At 40.6% G+C, this 14,729-nt stretch overlaps 1 protein-coding gene and 1 long non-coding RNA gene across 2 annotated transcripts in view; one reads left to right on the forward strand and one right to left on the reverse strand.

The window, feature by feature from the left end:
* Pcsk2 (proprotein convertase subtilisin/kexin type 2) overlaps window positions 1–14,729 on the forward strand; it is a 252,247-nt gene that overhangs the window by 198,262 nt on the left and 39,256 nt on the right. Inside the window, exon 7 of the mRNA XM_021150157.2 lies at window positions 8,838–8,926. Coding sequence (XP_021005816.1) covers window positions 8,838–8,926 — 89 coding nt within the window. The remainder of the gene's footprint in view (window positions 1–8,837; window positions 8,927–14,729) is intronic.
* The window catches only part of LOC110284448, a 33,369-nt gene that overhangs the window by 10,057 nt on the left and 8,583 nt on the right, over window positions 1–14,729 (reverse strand). The window lies entirely within an intron of this gene.

Here is a 14,729-nt window from a genome sequence, read left to right on the forward strand (position 1 = left end):
AGGGAAGGGAAGGGAAGGGAAGGGAAGGGAAGGGAAGGGAAGGGAAGGGAAGGGAAGGGAAAAAGGAAGGAAGGGAGGGAGGAAGGGAGGGAAAGAGGGAGGGAGAGAGGGAGGAAATATCAAGGGGCTGGAGAGATGGCTCAGTGGTTAAGACCATATGAGCTCTTGCAGAGAAACTGGGTTTAGTTCCCAGCACCCAGTTGGTGGCTCATAACCATCAGTGGCTCCAATTCCATGAGATTTGACACCATCTTCTGACCTCCATAGGTTTCTGCACATACATAATATATGCATACACATTCAAGCACATACATACACATATAAGATAATAATTTAAAAAAAAAACAGAATAAAGAGCACAGAGACACCACAAGAAACTTCTGACATGAGAGGAACTGCAATAAAAATGAAAGAAGGTACCACGGTATTCAGTAAGTGGTGGGAGCCACTGGCATGAGGAAAACTAGACATACACCCTCCATCCTGAGCACAGATAGAGTCTTAAATTGTCTGAGCCTTTGAGAAACAGGTGTGGGAAATATCTCTATGATCCTGACATCAGGTTGTATTCTTAAACAAGACTCCGAACCAGGGGTTCCCAACCTTCACAATGCTGTAACCCTTTAATCCAGCTTTTTATGTTGTGGTGACCCCAACCATAAAATTGTTCCATTGCTACTTCACAACTGCAAGGTTTCTATTGTAACGAATCATAATGTAAATACTTGATATGCAGGATATCTGATATGTGACTCCCTACCCCCAAAGAGATCATGGCCTACAGGTGGAGAATCACTGCTTTAAACCATAAAGAAAAAGATTGATAAATCTAATATAATAAATTTAACTTTTTTTCAAAATGTATGATAGTAAATAACATCAAGCCACAAACTAAAAGGCATATGCAATGAATTTTATAGAGAAGGAGTGAGACTCAATATTAAATTTTTAAAAGTTTAACGGAAGACGAATATCTCAACAGAAAAAGAGGTATCAAGGCTATGAACAGCCAATTAACAGAAGATGAGCCCTGAGATAATTAAGCATATGAAAATACCTTGCTCATAACAATGAAAGCAAAACAAAAGGAATCAATAAGATGCCATTTCACACTAATGCCATAGGCACGGTGCTGAGGTTCGACAACATAAAGTGTCATTGAGGCTATTGAATATAAGAAACACGCCCACCGTGCAAAAGACAGCTTATAACTACATCCCGTCCATGTTCATTCCTATGTGAGTAGCTCAGAAAAACTCTCCCACATGAGCATAATAAAACAATATATGAGTTTTTCTTTGCAAATTATGTATAATATTCATGAAAATCATTAATAAAAATACCATAAAAGTTAAATCCATTTTCCTCCCAGCCCTGCTCCCTAAATGATGACTGAGACTAATTATTTATTAATAAATACCCAGGTCAAATCTTCAGCTTGTTCTTACTCGTCAGCTTGACTTACTCTTAACTTATTATCCCTTTAGTCTACCCTGAGTTCAGCTACATGGCTGGTTTCCTCTTCTTGTCTTCTTATCCCTATATTTAGAGTTCTTAGGGTGAGTGTCCTCTTTATTCTACCCTGAGTTCAGCTATCTGCTGGTTCTCCATCTCCTCCGCATTCCCAGGTGACTCTCCTGGCCTCTGGCTATTTCCCACAGTTCTCGATCCCTAATGGATGTCCAACCTCCTATTTTTCTGCCTCAGCTCATTAGCCATAGGCTTTTTTATTGACAGGTGTTACTTATAAGAGATTGTCTCTACAGAATACCTCTCATGGGTAAATAATTTACAAGGTATTATAAACAGACTATTGCCAAACATCAAAAGTAGTCCAATGATGAATCTCCGAGGAGGTAAAGAAGAAAGGACATTGGAAAAGACTCCCATCATATGTGCAGAGACTTCAAACCTCCGAAGTCTGGAGAATATTTAGCTTTTATAGGCTTGTGTGGTAACCACCTAAGAAATGTTATATTATTTATCAAAGCTGTTGTAATGCTTAACATAGTTCATAAATTAAAATATGTACATGTTCTGTGGCCCAGCCAAGTTGATAAATAAAATGAAGCAGCCCACTTTCTTCTGCACGCTTCTCAGAGTTGGGGAATAGATGGCAATGGTGGCAGGAGTAAAGTCAAAAGAAGCTCAGAAGCAGCAACTTGAACTGAACTGTGGTTGTGCCTCTTAACTGAGAAGTAACTCAATGGTGCTATGCCTCTCTATCCGAAGTGGAGAGAATGGTAGATCCTTTGAGGGCTAGATATGATAACTTATATAGCATTTTGAGCATGGTGCCAAGCCTATAGTCTGCACCAATGAGGGGGAAAGAGTCACTACGGGCATCCAGACTATTATACTATTATACTATGTGCTGTATATGCCCTCAGTATATTCACAAATAGATTCTTTGGGGCATGATGAATTTGTATCTGTAATTGCTGCATTTGGGAAGCCTAGACAGGAGCTTTCATGTGAATCAAGCCAGTCTGGACTACAGAGTGAGTTCCAGACCATCCTGTGCTATACAGCAAGGCTTTGCCCTTCCCCCGACCCCTCCCTGGAAAAAAAGAAAAGAAAAGAAAAAGTAAGAAGAAAGAAGGAGGAGAATGAGGGGAGGAGGGAGAAGAGAATGTGGAGAAGGAATCAGATAAGGGAAGAAGATGAAAGGAGAAGCCTGCTTTGGGCTGGAAAGATGAGAGAGGTGGCAAAGGCACTCTCAGGTACACAGCAGTGGAGTGGAGGGAGCAGAGAGCGCCTGCTCTGGCTCTCAGAAGACTCACGATGTTAGGGGGCAGAGCCCCATGTCACTTGGACACTTAAGGAGCTGATGAAGACTGTTCCGGGAAGCCCAATCAGTCACAGCAGCACAGGTCCTCACAGTGAACCGTGACTTGCCCCACTATACTGTCACCTGTATTTTCTTTCAGTTATATACTACCATAGCAATGCCACATAACAAGTCACTCAGAATTCGGCAGCTTAAAGCAATAAGCACCATGCACTTGTTAATTAGCTCGTTACTCATTCATTCTACAATATACACAGACTTAAAAATACCACATTGAACATAGTGGGTACATGCAATTTCACCTGTCATTTCAAAATTGATTCATTAACTTAATTTCTAAGAAATGTGAAACGTATTACTAGCATTATCCCATTAGTCACAAGGAAAGTGTAAATTAAACAATAAGATCGCTAAGATCCACACTCACAGTAAGCAGTAAATTGGCCAACTGAAAATAGACTTAGAGATTTTCCTGAAGTATAGCGTAGTGAAGACATCTGTTTCATGATCACACTGTGTCAAAAAATAAAATAAAATAAAATAAAATAAAATAAAATAGACAAGTCTGTGGCTTTCCACAGCATCAGAATTTACTGACTAACAAATTCACATGCTCATTAATTGATTTGGCAGCCATTTCCACATTTCCCTGATTTCCTTTGATAACTGGTTATTTGCACACACAGATTCTTTTATTCTACCCTTAATTACTAATATTAACTCTCAGAATACATACTACATACACATCACACTGTAGATAGATAGACACACACTGTAGAAAGACAGATGGGTAGATAGATGACAGGTAAGTAGATAGATGATGTTAAATAGAGGTGATAGATGGATAGATAGATAGATAGATAGATAGATAGATAGATAGATAGATAGATAATAGAAATAGATAATAGCTGATAGAAATAAATGATGATGATGATGAAGGTAGATAGATATAGATAACATAAATGATAGATGTAGATGATAGATAAATGATTGATAGATAGATAGATAGATAGATAGATAGATAGATAGATAGATAGATGATAGATATAGATAGAAGACAGACAGACAGACAGGCAGATCCAGAATCAAAGAGTAAAAGTAGACTTAAAGGAGCTCAGAGAGGTCTATAATAGTCAATAACTTCACGGGCAGGATTTTTCTGCTATGGTTTTGTTTTTATGGTCCCAAACCACTTTTATAGGGCAGCCCCTTTCTGTTTTTAGGGATAATGTATCAGGTTGCCTCATGAGTAGTGTCAGACAGAGGTGTGATTACATGTCCTCCAAGGTACCAAGTCACCTGCCTCCACATTTGCACTCAAAATGGTGTCACAAATGCTTGTAATATGAAGCCACCCAGGGCAAAGCAGAGCCCTCAGACACTCTTTTGTCCAGTATCAAGTCACTTAGAGCAAGGAAGCTAGATCTCAAATTTTTGCCTGAGTGAAGGATTATGGGAACCTCTCTGTGTGTTGTTTCCCATTGTCAGTGCTTCCTTAGGTAGCAATACAATTGCTTTCTCATGTGGCCTGGGAGATCCCATGGCATACACTCCTCAAAGAATTCAAGGGACCAAAACATCTGTATAAACCAGCTCACAGGCATATATCCCAGAGTCTTTAACAAGCCCTGTGAGGTGGAAATGGTCTTTTCCCTTAAGGAAGAGTCCTGGCATTGGTCTCACAGCTGGCCTGTCATTGACATGAGTGACACCTGGTCATCTTTTCATACATGGTGCAATGATTTCTACTCTTTCAAGGACTCGGCTTTGACACCTACCAAACTTAATCAGACTCCAAAAAAGTTCCGTGTGCGTGAGTGTGTGTGTGTGTGTGTGTGTGTGTGTGTGTGTGTGTGTGTGTTGTGGAAACTGAGAAAGCTGAAGTCAGAGGAATAGGAATAAGGAGATTAGTCACTGGAAGTTAGGGAGGATGAGGAAGACGAGGCACAGAAGCTGGTTGGATGAATAGTACTAAAATATGCTTCATAGGAAAAGTCCTAGTGGTCCACAGCATAGAAGGGAAACTACAGTCCATAATAATGTGTTATATATCTTGTAAAGAACTGAAAGAGAAGACTTCGAAGTTTCCCAACACAAAGAAATAAGTGTCCAAGGAGACAGAAGTAGTCAAACTCTGATTTGATTATTATACATTGTGTATCGTCATATTCTTGTATCAAATTACTATACCACAGGCCATAAATATGTGTGATATTATATATTAATTCAAATAAATATGTAAAATATTAGAAACATAATTTATGTACATGTATATGAAGTATATGTGTGAGATGCATGGTATGTATCTGATATAATTTTATGCTTGAATATATAATACTTGGGGAAATTTACGTATATACTACATGTAATATCATAAGTTTGGTATGGAGAGATGGCTCAGAAGTTAAGAGTACTAGCTGCTCTTCCAAAGGATGTAAGTTCAGTTCTCAGCACCCACATGGCAGCTTATAACCATCTGTAACTCTAGTTCCAGGGGATCCAATGCCCTCTTCTGGCCTCTGTACATATAGTGCATAGACACGTGCACAGCCAAACCCCTCATACACATAAAGTAAAACAAAGAAATCTTAAAAAAAGAAATACTATAAGTATATAGCTATACATATATTGAAATATGTGCATTTGAAGTATATGTGAACTAATGTATATATGGTTCAGGATGCAACATGCATATACATGAGCTTCCATGGGTTTGGGCGGCAGGTATTTTATTTGGCTTTGGTAGCTGTGAAAGTGGAATCCATGATAAACTTCCCTGAGTTAAACCATATCAACGTGCCCATCTTACAAGTCTCAGCTGTGCTTTACAAAAAGCTCATGATGTGTAGATAAAAATCTTTGCTCAGCACTTGAAGTTTTCATAGCTCTCTATCTTTCAACAAAAGGATCACCGCTGCAGAGCCTGCAGGCCTCATGTGTTCACAATGCAGACTCCATTCTGTTGTAAAGGGAATCTTAAGCACAGGCAGGGGCAGGATTTACTTTCACTCACTTAAAGAAAGAAACTATGTGTATATATAATATATATATCAAATATGTAATGAATATATATATACCTAAATATGCTCACAGGTACTATATATATGTATAATAAAAAAATATTTACAATTTATATCATAAATGAAGTATTTTAATAAATACATTATTTGTAATTTCACAAATCTAAAAGTATATGAGGGGATCTATCTTTGAATATGTTTTGATTAATTTTTTGACAATTCCACACACATATATATGACATATTCTGATTACTCTCTCCCCACACCTCCTCTTATCTCCCTCTGATCTTTATCAACAATTCCCCCTTTACCAAATTCATGGCTTTTGATTTTGTTTGGTGACCCTGGGCCATCTGTATGACTGTTGGATTGGAACTACCCAATGATGCTTACTTAGTAGGACCACCAGTGGATGCACAGATAAAAGCAATGATACCTCCCCTTCCTATCCATTACAAATAGTCCAGCAGAGAAGGGTAGAGCCCCTCTTCAATCTGTGTCAAGCTATTGATAAGCCCAGTGCAGGCATCCTAGCTGCTCTATGAGTTTATAATTTCAAGGGCTGTGTCTTTTCCTGAAGATGGCATTTTATAGCCCTTGGCCCCATATTTTAGCTCTTATCTTATTTTTAGCCCTCTTCTGCCATCTTCCCTGTACTTTAGAGGGGATGATGTAAATGTCTTGTTTGGGGATGCCCATCACCTTGCCCAATCATGAGTCTCCACATTAAATACCATTCACTGAAAAGGAGTTTCTCTGACAAGAGTAGAAGTTGTCTATGACTAGAAGCAAATGTTTAGAAAGCAGCTTGATACTATGTCAGTCTAGCTAAACAATAGCATTCATTTCTGCATTCCATCCTCAGGACCTATAGTCTCCTCCAGCATGGGTTTTGAGCCAGGCTTCTAGTACCAGTATAAACTCTTTCCTGGCAAGAGGGCCTCAAATTCAATCAGAGAGACGTTGGTTACATCCATGACAGTAATGCCATTATTGCACAAGTGAGCACATTGTGCATGGTGGGTTGGTCTAATAGATCACTAGAATCACAGGAAGGTAAGACCATTGATGCCTTTCTCCTCCAGTATCCTACATAGGACCAGCATGGCAAAAGCATCTAGCTCAGTTCCAGCTTTATTTCTTTATATTGAGTTGCCACAGTGCACAGAATCTTCAACAATGAGGTCTTATCATCTAACTCTGAGCAACTAAGAGAAATATCAAGAGCCTGTACTGTGGGGGAGTGACCTTTGAACTCTCCAGCTTGAAACCTCAAAGTTCAGCCACAGTGAGGTAAAACCTCCAATAAGTCCAAACCTCCTAATCCTTCCCAAACAGTCCAATCATCCTGGAACCAAGTATTCATGAGCCATTCTCATTCAAAATACCACAAGTAGACGGTTTCCCTGCTACTATTTTCCCATGACCTATCTAGCCACAGGTTTTCAGCCTCATTGGCAATGTCAACTACGGCTTCATCTCATGAAGCAGGACTTAAATCCATTCAAAAAATGGTTGGTTACCCCTAAAACATTCATGCCATTATTGCAACAGTGGGCATCTCTTGCCAGGCAAGTCATTATTATAGTGTTCAGGATTCACAACTGAGTGAGTCTGATGATTTCTTTCTCCTCTGGTGGCATGTGTAGCACCTTCCTGAACTATGAAGCTAAACAGTATGAATAAAGCTTTCAGCTGAGTATCATCTAGATATCCTTATGCTCTATTACTCCAGTATATAGACAATAGTATTTTTAAAGGGTGGAAGTGGAAAAATAGAACAGGAAGGATTAAAAGGGATGGGGAAAGAGATGGCAGGGTAGAGAATATAGGGAGTGACATTAACACTAAAGGTCTTTGGAAAAACTCACATGGAAACATACTACTTGAGAAACTTTCTAATATATATATATATATATATATATATATATATATATATATATATACAAAAAAAATTAAACGGAGTTTACTTTATAGTAGAGGTACAATACCTCAAATAGATACCATATGATACCAAATAAACCCCAGTACCAGGAATGGGCTACCTCATTTTGAGTTGTTGGCCAATGGGATTACATACCCCCCAAAAAAAAATTATAGGCTATTACCAATCCTACTGATTACCATCCAGAACTCGACAGTAAGATCTTATTTCTTCAGCCTTTCAAAGTTTTCAATATATTCAATATTCTCACCTTCTTGGTTAGATTAGTTCAGAATTTGTTTTGATGTTATTGGTGGTGGTGGTGGTGGTAGTGGTGGTGTCCTTGTTCTTGTTCTTGTTGCTCTTGCTGTTTTGGCTATTATTGGGCTATTTGGATTGTTTTCCTATTTTCTGTCTTGGTGTGTTTATTATCATTGATGTCTAAAAAAGCTATTGGATTCTGTATGCTAATTTTGTGTCCTGCCACTTTGCTGGAATTCTGGTTGTTGGTTCCGAATTTTCTGGTGACATCTTTAGGGTCTTTATGTCTAGAGCCTTATCACCTGGAAACAGGGGTCCTTTAGCTTCCTCTTTTCCATAATACTGAAAAAATGTGATTTCTTATTTTTGTGTCAAAGTGGAAACCTAGTTCAATGAAGGTAACCGACCATCACTCCATCCTTGGTAGGCAATATCTCGCTCCTGTATGCTGAGGCACCCTTGAAAGTAACTACACACCCATAGATTCTAGTGCTTCCAACAGGCCAGCACACACCTATTTTATAGTGTGTTTCATTTTTAAGAAAACCTGTGTTTTCCACTGGAAGAAGCTCCAAATTTTAAAGTAAAGACCAGTGGTTGCAGTTAAAAGCATTCTCAGAAACATCTTTATAATAGAAATAACCCAGGGTCAGGAAGGCCACTGGAGAAAGGGGAGGATAGAAGGGAATTTGAGGGTTGACAGACAGATAATTGTCATTGGAGGAGGGGCTCAAATACAGCTTAATCTTTAAAAACTAAGTTGCTCCCTGCAGACAGGATTGAAGAAATCCCCTATAAATGCTTTTGACCATGTGTCTGACTTGTCTCTATTTTCCCACAGCCATGGAACGAGGTGTGCAGGAGAAGTTTCTGCTGCAGCCAGCAACAATATCTGTGGAGTCGGCGTAGCATACAACTCCAAGGTGGCAGGTGAGCCAGCCCTGCCCAAGACAGGCACAGCCTGCCCTGGGAGCTGTCACATTCTCATCTCCTGTTTGCAGGGCTCAGCACATTTATTCCACTGGGCGGGAGTTCTGAGACCCACAGGTAGAGCAGGCATGGGAAGGTCATTTAATTCTAGCACTCACACAGAATTCTTTAAGCATCAGACACCCCCAAAATAGGCAGAACACACACCTATAGCTCAAATGTGAATAGATTTTCATAAATGTATTGACCACGAGACCAACAAAACCCACCAAACCCCAAAGACCTCCTCCTCATGACCCTGTGTCCAGGTATTACCCATACCTATCCAACCAAGAATAACCACAGTCAGGTTTTCTGACAGCAGAAAGAAATGACTATCTCAGGTTTTTAACTTGATATTAATGCAAAGTTGCTACTTTAAAGTATTATGTCCATGTCAATAACATTTTTATAGAGAGAACATATTTGTATTTGCAGGTGTGAAGGATTATTTGTAAAGATATTGGGTGGTCTTGAAACTGTTTTATATGGTCCAACTCATCTTCAAGGAGACCTGATCCACCTGTAGCCTCTTATAAAACACAGCTGGATCGAGTACTTCATGCTTCCTTCCTTACAAGGGTTTTAAGAATGGGAACAGAAAATCATTGAGATTTAGGGAGAAAAACAGATAATTTCTTTCCTGGCAATTTAATTGGACCATAAGCCTACTTTGTACTGACACTTGCATTTCTAGAGGCCTAAATAAGGCAAATGGATGCTCTCCAAACCCACCCTTAGCTCTTTTCAGACTGTTTATAGAGAAACCTGACTGAACTGGGTACAGATTTCACAAAAGACTATGTCTGGGGACTGGAGGCTGGCTTAGTTGATAAAATACCTGTCTTTTAAGTACAAGGACCTGAGTTTGATTCTCAGAAACCCCATTAAAAAATGTCAAGCATTATGAACCACACCAACAATCAGCATGGCATGATAATCCTAACGGTACAGTAGTGGCATGAATACCTTGGTAACCAGCAGCTCTCTGCTTGGACTTAAGGCCTGCTCAACAAGAGGGAATCTGTGCCTGGTACAGGAAACCTAATCAACTATCCAAAGCTAGTGAAGTCATGCATCTTGAAGGAGAACCTACAACCACCACTTCACTAAACCATCACAATTCTCAACTACATTCTAATATTTATCCTTATACACACAGATAAGTGTGGTCCCTATCCCTTACCTAGGAACTTCTCTTTGCAACAGACGGAGACCATAACAGAAATCTTCAACCAACCAAAATGTTGAGCTGTGGATCCCAGTCCCAGTAAATACATCTACAAAGCAACTTGGGCACCTAAGGCTCAGGAAGCATTGTGGGACAGAGGGCAGAAAGATTGTAAGAGCCAGAGGATGAAAGAGTTTCCTGTGGGACTGTCTCTTAGTACTTTCAGAAGCTACACCCATAAAATATCATCAACATGACTTCCTAAACATGAGCTGAACAAGGAAAGCAATAGACATGACAAAGTGGACAGGGGAAAGGCCATAAGGACTCAACCCTACACAAAGAACTACAGGCAACTAGAATATGCTTAGAATTTGAGAAATTGTCTTCAAAGCTACCAATTTGCTGTTCAATTCCAAATGATCATAGAATTAACATATATACAAGTAACATTATATGGACTGAGTGGGTTATATTTAGGACTACATGTATAGACATATACATATGTACACATAGCAACAATTAATAAAAAAGGGGGGCCATGCATTTGAAAGAGAGCAAGAAGGGGTACATGAGAGGGTTTGGTTGGAGGAAAGGGAAGGGATGGTGCAATTATGTCGAAAAGAAAAATGATCCCAGTATTAGGGACAGGGAGACAGAGGATTCCAGGCATTTCCTGGGCACTTATTCTAGGCTAATTAGTGAGCTCCAAGCCAGTGACACACTGTCCCCAAGGAAATGGATAGTGTTCCTAAAGATAATACCCAAAGTTGGCCACAATCTCCCCAAGTACATGCATGCTTGAACACAAGCAGGCATATGCACACACATGTGTGCACACATACTCACATGTGCAAGCACAGAGAGAGAGAGAGAGAGAGAGAGAGAGAGAGAGAGAGAGAGAGAGAGATGTGCACACACACACACACACGTGTGCGTTTCTGAAAAAGTTAAGATCAGGGCTCTTCCTTCTTCTCCTTTGCCTGCTTTCCTCTTTTTCTCTTTCCCCTGGATGTTTCCTCTAGAAACATCTCAGTTCCCTAACCCCTAGTCCCTGCATTCCCTAAAAGCAAAACCAAAAGCAAGGTAGATACAGTCTTCCGTAGCTTCTTCTAGCCTGTAAGCAGCAGGTTGGACATGCCTGTCTGGTCCGATGCGATGCTGTGCCCCCATTAGAGTATCAGAAGACCGTGAGGGCTTCTGCTTGAGGAAACACCAAAGTTGGTCAAGAATTGCAAGCAAAACCAGTTTCAGCATCCCCCAGTCATGTAAAATTGAGAGGGGAAAATCTTGTATTCATTAAGGCTGATAATCCTGAAAACTCGTGTGTGTGTGTGTGTGTGTGTGTGTGTGTGTGTGTGTGTGTGTGTGTGTCCTTTACTAAAAATGAACCAAACTCTTCCAAAGAATTTTCCTTAAGCAATTTTCTATGCTATGGAGGACTAAAGCGCCACCTGGTGATCTACTGAGATAACTGTTGGTCTGTGGTGGTCTGGAGGTGCTTGGTAATATGTTGGAGAAGTTCTGGTAGGAATACTTAGCCTGGAAAAGAAGAGAGAAAAGGGCTTGTCTCGGTTTAGTGGCAGAGACTTAGAATCCCAGAACTCGGGAGGCTAAATCAGAAGCCAGCCTGAGCTGTTTATGAAAGCAGAAAATAGAGAATGAATCTTCTAAAGAGAGAGAGAGAGAGAGAGTCAGTCAATGGACAAGCCCACTAAGATACTAATGACAACAGAATGACAGAATGGGGTACAGAAGTAGAACTGAGAGACTGGGGACCTGAGGTCAGTGGAATGTCCACCCAGGAGGTAAAACATGTCCTTCTACCAGAACCATCAACCTCTGTTATTTTGCCTCCTTCAGATCAGTTCCCAGCAATCAGGAGCCTCTCCAGACACTCTCAGTTCATTGCTTCTCAAATACCCGAGAGATGTCAGTCTAATGAACCCTTTGCACAGCGCCCTGGGACCCTCCATGCAGAACAAAGTACAAGACTATTGGCCAACTTCCTCTGTTGAAAATAGAGTGTGTGACTTTTCCCGGGCTCTCGTTTTCAGAATCTCTAAATACTGGAACCCTAAATGACTCTAAAAGTCCAAATATCTGGAGATACTTGCATAATGACAATTATAAAAACTAATAATAGCAATCAACACATTGCCTTTCTGTCAAGAACACTGCAAATCTCGACTCATTTTATGTTCTCTGCAATTCTATCACATTATTATATCTCTATATGACTTGTACTATTATGTCATAACCTTTTGCGTGCAAAACTTAAACACGGGAACCGCATATCAGTAAATTGTGAGGTTATTTTGCACCTGGTGTCCCTGATTGAGAAGCTGCCATTCTGCTGAAGTAGCTGAATCAGAGTGGCATTTCAAGCCTCTGTGACCAGAAAGCAGCTCCTTCCTCTTCATTTGTTCACTCAGGGGCATGTGAGACCCTTAAAAATATCTTTAACAGGTGTCATTCTGGCTCCACTTTCCTGCTCTCCCAGATGGATCACAACTGGTGGACCCTGGGGAAGGGGACAAAGCAGGAACTCCCTGGGTTCTGGCATCTGGTTTTAAGAACACAGTTATTCCTGCATTTTCTCCACTCAGCCAGGGAAGGAGGCTGGAAGAATTCTAACCACACTGACTCCTTAAGAGTAATTGTCTAACATGGAGACTGGTGTCCAGGATTATTGGTATAGTCTGGAATTTAAATCATCTCAAAAAAACATCTGAAATTTTAATTGTTGATAGTCCCTTAGTCACTTCTTTAATATGAATTTCGAAACAAAAGACCAATTTTATTTATTTTGGAACAAGTCCCTTTCTTCAGTGGGTAATTGTGTAAGGAGGTAACCTAATTCCTCCCCTTTTTAAATTTTCACTTTTAGACTGCATTTTACCTGTTCAGCAAAAGGACTGGACTTGAAAGATGGTTCAATAGACGAGCATATAGCCATGTGAGCCTGGTTACCTGAGTTCAGTCACTAGAACCTAGAAGGGAAGGAGGAAACTGACAACTGAAAGTTGTTCTCTGACTGCCCCATCCATGCCATGGCATATGTGCACACAAGCCATACAACATGCATGCACATACAAACATGTCTTAGTTAGGGTTTTACTGCTGTAAACAGACACCATGACCAAGGACAGCATTTAATTGGGGCTGGCTTACAAATTCAGAGGTTGGGTCCATTATCATCAAAGTAGGAACATGGCAGCATCCAGGCAGACATGAGATAGGAGGAGCTGAGAGTTCTACAACTTTCTAAAGGCAAACAGAAGAAGACTGACTTCTAGGCAGCTATGATAAGGGTCTTAAAGCCCACACCCATGATGACACATTTCCTTCAACAAGGCCACATCTACTCCAACAAGGCCACATCCCCTAATAGTGCCACTCCCTGGGCCCACCATATTCAAACCACCACAATATATGATATACACATGCATACATCATACACATTGTGCATATATATTATACACACACAAACATAATATACATACATGCATATATCATACATACATGTACACACATAACATAATGAAAAAGGGAGATTGAGAAAATACTGAAATTTAAAAATCTATCAATCATAAATATGTAAGTGAACAAAAATAACAAACTTTCCCATTAACATTACTTGCTGATTCGTCAGCGTAGCGCTGCTGAAAGCTCAGGGAAGTGCCCAGCCTTTGGGGTGATGCAGTCTCAGGCCTTCAATCCATTTGTATAGTTCATGGATGTTGTGTAGGAGGGAACCCATGGTGACTAGCAGGTGAGACACCTCTCTCCCTCATTTGAAGACAAGGGTGGAGAAGCAAGACCATGTGACATAATTATTCCCACTCTGAGCAGAGTAAAGCGAGGTGGCAGACAGGAAAGTCCTCCACTTGTGCACAGGCTCACAGTTAGTTCCATGACACCTTGGGCTTCCCTGAGTAACCCAAAGCATAGCAGGCCCAGGTGGATTTGCCCTGGGCTGCCTTCCTTCTCAAACCAGAGCAGATGAAACTGCACAGGAGATGAGATCACCATTAGCTGATTTCTTCACCATAAAAAGATAAACGCTTGAGGAAACAGACATGCTCCATCTCATGGTAGCCCACGACGGTGTTCGATTTCAGTGTTAATTAGAAACAAAAGGTAATTTTAAAAACAAATTTAGTAAGGACTATGAGAAGCACACCATTGATCACATAATATGAAACTTCTGTCACCAATGAGTCACTTCCACTTGGCCATCGCTCTTATTAACCACTAGTTTATACAACACATTCATGAGTTTCTATACTTAGTATCTGGGTCTTTTAAGCAAATCAATTAAAGTCGCCATAAGGTTGGGGAGAGAGAAATCCGGCCTACATAGGGCCACAAGCCTCTTCCGGCCAGAAAAGCACCGGGGCAGCTAGGGCGCAGGGTTGGCTGACACTCGCCAGCTACCCACAACACCCGCCACAGGATCTTAAGACTTCTGGTGAGTGGAACACAGCTTCTGCTTCAATCCAATTGCGCGCGGGACCTGAGACTGCATTAGTTAGGGAAGCAGAAACCGGCCTGAGTAGGGCCACAGGCCTCATCCGGCCGGATCAGCGC

Source organism: Mus caroli, chromosome 2, assembly GCF_900094665.2.
Source record: "Mus caroli chromosome 2, CAROLI_EIJ_v1.1, whole genome shotgun sequence".
Lineage (NCBI taxonomy): Eukaryota > Metazoa > Chordata > Mammalia > Rodentia > Muridae > Mus > Mus caroli.